Here is a 10643-nt window from a genome sequence, read left to right on the forward strand (position 1 = left end):
AACTTACCTCTTAGCACTGCCTTCACAGTGTCCCAGAGATTTTGATGTGTTGTGTCGGTGTTCTCATTTACCTCTAAGTATTTTTTTAGTTCCTCTCTGATTTCTTCTGCTATTCATTCATTATTCAATAACATGCTGTTCAGTCTCCAGGTAGATTCTATTTTTTATTTTATCATTGATTTCTGTTATGTTTCATTCTGTTATGATCTGATAAAATGCAGGGTAGTAATTTCTATTTTTTTGTATTTGCTGAGAGTTGCTTTGTGGCATATCATATGGTCTATTTTAGAGAAGGATCCATGTGCTGCTGAGAAGAAAGTGTATTGCTCGATGATGGTTGAAATACTCTATAATGTCTAAATCATTGATTGTATTATTTAATTCTATAGTCTCTTTGTTTAGTTTTTGTTTGGAAGATCTATCTAGTAGTGAAAGAGATGTGTTACAGTCACCAAGTATTATTATGTTGTGGTCTATTTGATTCTTGAAATTGAGAAGGGTTTTTTTTGATGTACGTAGATACTCCATTGTTTGGGGCATACTTATTTATTTACGATTGTTACGTCTTGTTGATGTATGATTCCCATAAGCAGTATTAAATGTCCTGTTGCTCCCTGTTGAGCAACAAGGTCTGATGTATCTCCTTAGGGCCCGCCCAAAGGAGAATAGGGCTGAGCAGGATGATGAGTGTCGGCGGCTAAGGAACCACACCAGAGCCGGGAGGTCTGTCAGCACACGTGGCGAAGCAGGAACTTGTTTATTGAGGAGGTTACACAGGTTTTATGTAGGATGGGGGCTAGGTGGGAGCTAATTAGCTTAAAAGTTAACAAGGCACGGGGGATTCACGCCGGGGAGATTTCCATAGGACTATATGGCAAGCACGAGTTGATCAAGTTCGCAGGACTGCTACTAACCAATCCCTGACAGTAGGAGGTGGAGATAAGCAGGCCAACCAGGGAGTTACACATAACTGGTTGCTGGTTAAGAACATACCTCCCAGGTTTCAGGGGAGGGCGGCAGTGCAAGGAGGTCTGAGTAAACTGTTAGTGAGTCAGGCAGTGCCACGTATGAGGAGGGGGTAGCCATGAGGGTACAGTCACCATTACAGGGTGTGTCCCCTATGATGTCCTTCTTTATTCCTTTGGACTTACTTTGGTTTGAAGTCCACTTTGTCTGATATGAAGATGAAAACCCCTGCTTATTTACGCAGTTCATGTGAGTGATATGTTTTTTCCCAACCTTTCACCTTCAGTCTGTGGACTGAAGTCTTTTCATAGGAGGTGAGTCTCCTGAAGACAGTGTATTGTTAGGTAATTTTTATTTTAACCAAATCTACCAGTCTATGTCTTTTGATTGATGAGTTTAGACCATTAACATTTAGGTTATTATTGAGCTATGATTTGTATTCCCAGTAATTTTTTTTTTTATTTTATTTTTTTTTTTTGTGGTGCTGTGGGTTGATATTTTTGGTTTTTAACTTGACTTACTTTCTCCTTGACTATTCCTTTAGTGTAGTTCCTCCATTTGCTGGATTTGTTGGTTTTTTTTCATTTCCTCCTCATGGAATATTGTGTTGAGAATGTTCTGTAGTGCAGGCTTTCTAGTTGTGAATTCCTTTAACTTTTATTTATCATGGAAGGTTTTTATTTAATCTTCAGATCTAAAGCTTAATTATAATGGATATAGGATTCTTGATTGGCATTCATTTTCTTTCAGAGTTTGATATATGTTATTCTAGGACCTCTTGGCTTTGAGGGTCTGGGTTGAGAAATCAACTGAAATCTGAATTGGTTTCCCCCTATATGTAATTCATTTTTTTTTTCTCTTGCAGCATTTAGAATTCTATCCTTATTCTGTATGTTAGTCATTCTCATTATAATGTACCTTGGTGAGGGTCTGTTGTAATTTTGTATGTTTGAGGTCCTGTAAACCTCTTGTATTTGATTTTTCATTTCATTCTTTAGATTTGAGAAGTTTTCTGCTATTATGTCATTGAAAAGAGTTTACATTCTTTTGGTTTGTATCTCCATGCTTTCATCTATTCTGATAAATCTTAAATTTGGTCTTTTCATGTTATCCTATATTTCTTGGGAGTTCTGTTCATAGTTTCTTAACATCTTTCTCTATGCAGTCAACTTTATTTTCAAGAGTATATATTTTGTCTTCATTGTCTGAGGTTCTGTCTTCTAAGTGGTCTAGTCTGTTGCTGATACTTTCCATTGAATTTTTAAATTGATTTATTGTTTCCTTCATTTCGAGGATTTCTGCTTGATTCCTTTTTATAATCTCTCCCTCTTTGTTGAAGTATCTTTCACTTCCTGTGTTTTCTCTCTGATACCATCCTCTATTTTGAAGATCAATCTAACTACACATTTTCTAAACCCCTTCTCTGACATTTCTTCTACTGTGTTGTTTATGGAGTCTATTGTTGGAATATCTTGGTTTGTTTGAGACACTTTGTTTCTTTGTTTTTTTTTCTTTTTGTTTGTGTCTTCTCATCTAGCAGTGTGGATCTGATGCAGTACAGTTTCCACTCTGTAGTCATAGTGTCACTGAAAGCTTCCAGTACCTCAGCTTTAGGGGGGAGACCAATATTAACAGCACCCAATGCAAACAATATACAACCTTAAACCAAATGGCTCCTATTAAGGCATCCACAGTTTTGTTGCAATAAACAGGGATGATGTGTTCAATTATGGTCTACAATATAAACAGTAAATTTGCTAAAATGGTTTACTGTTTCAAATGATGGACAATAAGGGAACAGAGGTAATGTAAGATATGATATTTATGAGGGAGGAGAGAAGATAGAGGTAAAATTTGTAGTAAGAGCAATTAATAGAGGAATTAATAAGTAAGAGGAATTAATAGAGGTTGGCTGTTAGTATGAGAGAAGTGAGAAAGAGCATCCAGGGAGACAATAGGTGAGTCAGATGCAATCTTTTAAAAGATATAAATTTATTCAGGTTTTTAGGAAAAGACGGAACACAAAAATCAAAACAAAAGTCACCCAAAACCAAAACAACCAGAGAAATTCATCATCCTATTGTTTTTCAAGTGCAGTACTTTCTACCTGCTTTATTCATTTTCTACCTGCTTTATCTATTTTTCAAATGTTCTTGTATTTACTTTTTTGTTCCATATTCATGATTGTTAGTTGTAATGAGTAGGAAAGATTAGATGGAATGTGTCTACTCTATCTTAACTAAGACCAGAGCCTCTCTAAGTAATTTTTAATGCTGTATCCAGCATTCTCCAAAACACTGAATGTTTTTGAGTGTAATATTTTTGAGAGGAGTGTTATTCCATGTGTCAGCATATTCATAGGTTCAGGATCCAGTACACAATATTTGATATGTATGTGTTATAAATTCAGTGACACACTCCTATTCTACTTTTAATTGTTTTATTATTTTTTTCTACTTAAGCACAGAATCACTGTAGCTTTAAAGTTTGGGTAGCTTTCCTGCCTCTGACATGAGTTAGTCTTATGTTTATATGTTCAGTGTCTTCATGGTAGATAAATTTACTTGGCTTTTCATTTGGATTCTGTTTTTCTTTGCAGTGCTGAAACTTCCTTGTTGGAGAAATGTCTTCAAACTCAGAAAAGGATAAAGAGAGACTGATTCAAGCTTCTGAAATGTTCTTCCTTCGTGTACAAGATCTTATTTCCTTCATGAATACATTTACCGAGATTCTTAACCACAATATGAATACTCAGATCCCCTTGATGGTTGTGAAAGAAGATAATAACATTAAGGATTTCTTTGAACAAATGCTTAAAAATTTTAAGGAGATGCAACATGTAGTAGAAGAAAAGTACAACAAAATGCAAAAGGAGCCTATGTATTCCAAGGTTGCCACAGCTATGTGTTCTATGGTTGACAAATGTACCAATGAGGATTTATATTCTTCAGCTAAAGAAGTGTTTAAAACTATCCAGACACCAGTCATTGTCTCTGTGATGAGCAATAGTAACATCCGTGAGAGTTTGGAATCTTTTATTTCACTCTTGATGACATTCCCCATCATGAAACTTCAATTAAGGGATTTCTATAGAGGAGATACCAAAGGGCAATCAGATGCCACCACATCTGAGAAAATCCTGAGTCCAAACCTTTCCAAATCCATCTCAACAGATGTCCTGAAAAAGTTGCAGGATGCACTAAAAACCGAGAATGCCAACAATCCCATGGAGTCAGCAGCAGATCAGTTGGAACAAATTGTCAAGGCTATGGAACCAACCATACAGATTCTCCAAAATGCCGTAAAGACCGTGGAAAATGATATTTCTAAGTTTAAGAAAGTCAATGACAAGTAGGGGTGCAATAGAAGATACATTCATTTCCATTAGAAAAATAAATTCAAATTCTATGATTTTTTATAGTACTTTCTAAGACCCTTTAATGCCAGACCTGAGGTATGTTAGACTATAAGTACATAAAGTAGTCATCTGTAGTTTTGCTTCATGGAAAAAAAAAATGAATCATCAAGGAAAGCCTGCTTGAAATGGCATTCACTAAGAAGTATATGTTATTGAAAAAACATAGAATTATATTTGAGGATATTTCTAAATATTATATTTCATCTCGAAGCATAATTAAGACAACAAAACTAATTTCCACTTTTGACAAGTCTATTTCCAGTTACTGCAATGTGAAGTTCAGGTAAATGTAAATATTGTCATTAGTTCAGGCCTGGAGAACATAATTGGCCTCCATTTTTGTCACTCATACTAATTTCAGTGTCTTGGCTATACCGTCACTAAATATTTGTCACTACATATTTTAATATGATCTATTCAGAACTAAATAAGAACAATGAACATAAACAAGACTGTATTCTTGTATGAATAAGACCAGAACAGATAATTTGTTCTCATCTGTCTCCTACTGGGGTCTTTGATTAGGAGATACCTAAAGTTGAAAAATGGAGGTACTCTAACCTTTCACAAAGGAAAGACCATTACATTTGCAGAAGCAGGATTTCTGAGATGTGCTTGTAATTGGGAATAGGAGTTAGGAAAGTCCAGTGGCCAATCATGAAGTCTTTGACTCTTATGCATTGTGAGTGTATACTCTCAAGATTGTCCTTGGAGCTACTATTTCACATGATACATAACAGAAACTTTGTTGGGAACAAGTGATGATGATAACTCTAAACCAAGGCCACCATTGCAGTTACCATTGCCATTTTAAATTAAGAATCCCCCTGCCATCTGCAAACAAACAGGACTTCATAATATCTTTTGGAAAGAGTCAAGAGAATGTTGACCATTTTCAGAGCTTAGAGGCTCTGGAAAAAGGATAAAAATTTCAATACTCTGCATTCTCACTGAGTAGCAATGCTAAAAACGTGTTCATTTGCAATAGGTATCTATTAATGATTGTCTTATTTTGAAGAGAATCTCCAAATGATTTATTCATTACCCTACCCTCAAAAACAGCAGCAGCAGCAGCAGCAACAGCAGCAGCAGCAGCAGCAGCAGCAGCAGCAGCAGCAGCAGCAGCAGCAACAACACCACACCATATATAAATAGGAGGTGGAAATTGGTCTCTCACTTTGCTACTTGTTCTGTACTATATGTGTCCAGGATTTCACCTTCCTCCTTTTGGTTTTAGGATTGTGCTCCATAATGTTAGGACAGCAGAGGGGAATCATGTGGAAATGAATGGAACCAAGACTCAAATACGTCCTGGGGCAGAGCCTTCCAGTGAAGAGGCTAAATGACTGGGGGCCACTCAAGTGAAGTCCTTGGATGCCAATTTGAATGGTAGCTTGATGGGGCAGCCACTAGATGATAGAGGTGGGTGGTGCTTACTTCAATAAACATGGGTGGTTTTCAGGTGCTGGTGGTTCCTGTGAGGCTGGCTGTCACTCACAGTGCTTCTCAGACATTTCCCACTACTAGGCACTACCACCATTCTGCCCACTCTGCTGGCTTCCTGTCTGCAGCTGCTTCCTAGCCTGGGGAGTTGGGGGAAAGTTGCACTCTTCTCAAACTGAATACTCTCATGTAATGTTTCTCTCAAATACTTTGGTTTTGGATTCCTCTCACTTTTCTAAAGTTCACAGGGTTTTGAAAAATAAAATGGAGAAGACTCACTAGTTTCAATGTTATGCCTGGCCTATTCTTTCTCTGATCTAATTGAATGAAGTGTAAGTGGAGAGGAAAGGGTGAAATGTCACAAAACATAACAAAGCCCATGATCACTTCCTATAAAAGAAGGGAAAATAAACAAGTCCTGTAATACTTGTGACAACTTTTTTTCCCACTTCATAGTTGCCACTTTAAGAGTCACTGATTTAGGAGAATTGTGTTACTTAGAAAATTGTGATTTCTCAGGGAGATAAATGCTGAGGGTGGCTTTAATCCATCTAAGTAATTGATCCATCAAATGGATTAACTTACTGTGTAGGTTCCAGCTCTCATTTCCTGCCTTGTCTCGCACATGAACTTCCAGGGGACACCTCATATCCAAACTATAACTGCGCTAGCCCTCACTCTCTCTCACACTCCATTTTCCCCAACTCTAGGGTCTTCAGAGCTCAGATGAAATAATTACCCATGTTTCCATCTAAACTGAATAATACCTGAGGGAAGGGTCGGCAAACATTTCCAGCTTAATATTTTGCATCTGCTAGTTTGCATGTAATGGAACTCATGTATCTTTGATATTTGCTTGGTAATCAGTTTCTTCTCCCATATTCTCTCTTTTGCCTGCACACATATCCACGTTTTCCTAATAAATGTTCTTTTCTATGAAAACTTTTTTTTCCCCCATAACTTTCTTAAGGTACGATTGAAGTATGATAAAATGCACATATTTGAAGTATGCAATTTGATCAGTTTTGACACATGTGTAACTGATACGATCAATATAAAAAAGATTTCCATTACTTTTTAAACATTTGAAATTGAGCAGACTGTGTTTCCTGCATGATTTATTACATTAGAAATCAATTGCCTTAAGATGTATAGAACCCCCCCCCATATCTCAACTATTTCAAAATTAAATGGCACACTTAAAAATATCTCACAGATCAAAAAAGAAAGCATGAGAAAAGTAAATAAAAAGTGCTTTGAACTAAGTGATAATTAAAGCTTAAAATACCAGGATCTCTGGGATGAAACAGTACTCAGATGGACATAACTTAAAGAACTTGTATCAGAAAGAAGCTAGAATAACATTTTCAAATTATGTAGTAGGAAGGAAAAAATAAGAGAAAAAATAATATGCTAAAATTTGATAAAAAATAAGTCTAATGAAGAAAACAAGAACACGAACATTAATATCAATGGAAAGGTAGTTATCAACCATACAGATGCTAAAAATATATTAAGGTAATATTACAATTGTATGATAATGTGATAGATTACATAGCATGGTCTATATTGGAGACAGATCCATGTGCTGCTGAGAAGAAAAAGTATTCAGTCACTAATGAATGAAATATTCTACATATGTCTATTAAAGTCTAAATCAATTGTATTTTTTTTTTTACTTCTATAGCCTCTTTATTTAGTTTTTGTTTGGAGGATCTATTCAGTGGTGACAGAGGCATGTTAAAGTTACCCAGTATTATTGTGTTGTGCTTTGTTTGATTCTTGAAATTGAAAAGGTTTGTAATGTATGTAAATGATCCATGGTTTGGGCATAAATATTTATGATTGTTACATCTTGTTGATGTATAAGTCCTTTAAGCAGTACGAAATGGCCTTATTTTTCCCTTCTGATTAATTATGGCTTAAAATTCACTTTATCTGATATTTTTTTTCCTATTCTTTCATCTTCAATCTGTGAAAGTCTTTGCCTGTGAGGTGAGTCTCTTGGAGACAGCATATTGTTGGAGCTTGTTTTTTAATCTAATCTGCCAGTCTGTGTCTTTTGATTGATGAGTTTAGGTCATTAATATTCAAGGTTATTATTGAGATATGACTTGTGCTCCTGATCACTTTGGTTTATTTCTAGTTTTTAATTTGAATTGGTTTCTCCTTTGATTGACTATTCCTTTAGTGTAGTTTCTCCCTTTGCTGGTTTTCACTTTTTTTATTTCATCTTCATGGACTATTTTGCTGAGAATGTTCTGTAGTGCAGGTTTTCTAGTTGTGAATTCTTTTAACTTTTGTTTATCATGGAAGGTTTTTATTTCCTTTTCAAATCTGAAACAATTTTGCTGGATATAGAATTCTTGGTTGGCATCCATTTTCTTTCAGAGCTTGATATATGTTATTCTAGGACCTCCTAGAGGACCTCCTAGCTTTGAGGGTCTGGGTTGAAAACTGACTGAGATCCAAATTGGTTGCCCCTGATACGTAATCTGATATTTTTCTCTCAGTCTTTAAAATTTTATCCTTATTCTGTATGTTAGTCATTCTCATTATAATGTAACTTGGTGTGGGTCTGTTGTAGTTTTGTACATTTGGGGTCCTATAAGCCTCTTGTATTTGATTTTCCAATTTTCATTCTTTAGGTTCGGAAAATTTTCTAATATTATTTCATTGAAAAGATTGCGCAATCCTTTGATTTGTATCTCTGGGCCTTCATCTATCCCAATAAATCTTAAATTTGGTCTTTTTATGTTATTCCATAATTCTTAGAAGTTCTTCTCTTGGTTTCTTAACATCTCTCTGTGGTTAACTCTATTTTCAAGATTATATATTTTGTCTTCATTGCCTGAGGTTCTGTCTTCCAAGTGGTCTAGTCTATTGGTGATGCTTTCTGTTGAATTTTTAATTTGGTTCGTTTCCCTCATTTTGAGGATTTTTGCTTTTTTTAATAGAATCTCTGCCTCTTTATTGAAGTGATCTTTTACTTCCTGTATTTTCTCTCTGATATAATTTCTTATACTGTCCCACTTCGCAGATCATTTAGCTATGTACTTTCTAAACTCCTCTGACACTTCTTCCACTGCAGTGTCAATGAATTCTGTTACTGGAGTATCTTTGTTCTCTTGGGGCAATTTGTTCCCTTGCTTTTTCATGTTATTTTTGTGTTTTCCCTTCTAACAGTACAGATCTAAGGCAGTAAAGTTTCTACCCTGTTGACTTATAGTGTCCCTGAAGGGTTCCAGTATCTCACTGTTTAGGGGGAAACAAATAATAACAATAACCAATGCAAACAATATAGAGCATTAAACCAAATTGTTCCTATTATGACATCTATAATGTTAATTATCACAATAAACAGAAATGATATGATCAGTTATTGCCTACAATAAAAACATTTTCAAGAAGGTTTATAATTTCAAATGGTGGACAGGGAGAGAACAGAAATGATATAAAATGTGATTATGAGAGAGGAGGAGAGAAGAAGTAAGAAATTAAAGGAAGAGTGAAAGAGAACAACAGAGATTGGCTGTTAGTAGAAGATAAGAGAGAATCAAGGAAAATAGGGGAGAAAAAACATATAAAGTAAGAATTTTAAAAATTAAAAATAAAAATAAAAGAATACCAAAGAAAACTAAAAAATACTAATCATACATCCAAGTTCACAAAAAACTAATCCATGAAAAATAACTGGCTTCAACAATGCTAGAAATGAGAAAAAAAAATGAATATATATAAATGTCCATGTATCATTAAGGTCATAATTAAACAGAAGAAAAAAAAGATCTTGAAGAAAAATTAAAGAATTCTTTCTGTTGGAGTTCGAAAGTTTCTCAATTTCTCTTCTTAGCAGTTTTAGGTGGGGTCATCTGATGCCCCACCCTCTGGATTGCTGGAGTGAGGGAGTTAATTCCATAGACGGAATTCCTGGAGGCAGGGTTTAGGCTTAGGTAGGCTCCAGGCTCTTCCCTGAATGCCAATTGGTCTGGAAATTTTAAATCAGTACACCTTCAGAGTCCAGTTGTTTCTAGTTCATGCTGGAAAACTGTACCCCAGGGATCTCCCCTGGGTTCCACTCATGTGGTGGGGGAGCCAATTCTTAGTCCCCTAAGTGACCTTCAGACCCCATGTTTCCTGGTTTCCGGTTCAGCCTCCAATCTCTCTCACCCCTGCCCTTCTGAATTCCCAGCCAGATGTGTGTCTTTCCATGTTCAATTTTTTTTCCTGGTCACTTAAGCACATTCTTTGTCGTGTAGTATGGGTTCACTGAGCCTGCATTTTAGGCCAAACTCAGGATTGCCAGGAATCAACCTGCTGGTCCCTGCACCACAATTGCAAAATGATTCCTTCCTTTGTCCTCCACATACCACCTGGAGAGATGGTGGCTTCTTTCCACGCACATGGATGTGCAATGTGTCCTTCAGGTTTGTTGGGCAACAGACAGGTTTCTTGGTCTTTAAATGCTCTGTACCCATCCACGCCTTAGGCCTTCCACAAATGTGGTTCTTTTAATTCCTTTATCCCTCCACTGAGCTCATGGAGGGACTGCTCTGGCCGGTCCTTCAGGCCCCGCCACAGCAGTGGGCGTACTACTGGGGATTTCTTCCTTATTTTATTGCATTCAACCTCCCAAGTTACTGATCTGCTTTGAAGGTCCAGTTTTAAATTCCAGTGAAGTTCCCCACTATTTTTGTTCACCCACTTTCCTGAGAAGCTTCCTATCGGCTTTCTTGGTTTCATTTCACAGAGCAGCTAGGAACACGTCCTCTTCCGTTCCACCATTTTGAAAATGCTCATTATGCAGATTTTAAGT

At 36.3% G+C, this 10643-nt stretch overlaps 1 protein-coding gene across 1 annotated transcript; it reads left to right on the forward strand.

The window, feature by feature from the left end:
• The first annotated feature begins 2988 nt into the window (after positions 1-2988).
• Positions 2989-10601, forward strand: LOC306662729 (uncharacterized protein C12orf60). The gene is made up of 2 exons (XM_079142779.1): positions 2989-9205; positions 9236-10601. Exon 1 carries the CDS (start codon positions 3590-3592, stop codon positions 4319-4321), a length of 732 nt encoding a protein of 243 aa, XP_078998905.1. The 5' UTR covers positions 2989-3589; the 3' UTR covers positions 4322-9205; positions 9236-10601.
• The last annotated feature ends 42 nt before the right edge of the window (positions 10602-10643 follow it).

This window comes from Sciurus vulgaris, assembly GCF_902686455.1.
Source record: "Sciurus vulgaris genome assembly, chromosome: 5".
NCBI lineage: Eukaryota > Metazoa > Chordata > Mammalia > Rodentia > Sciuridae > Sciurus > Sciurus vulgaris.

Bases quoted from the DNA above. Each gene is read 5' to 3' on its own strand.
- LOC306662729 (XM_079142779.1), top strand. From the start codon at position 3,590: ATGTCTTCAAACTCAGAAAAGGATAAAGAGAGACTGATTCAAGCTTCT.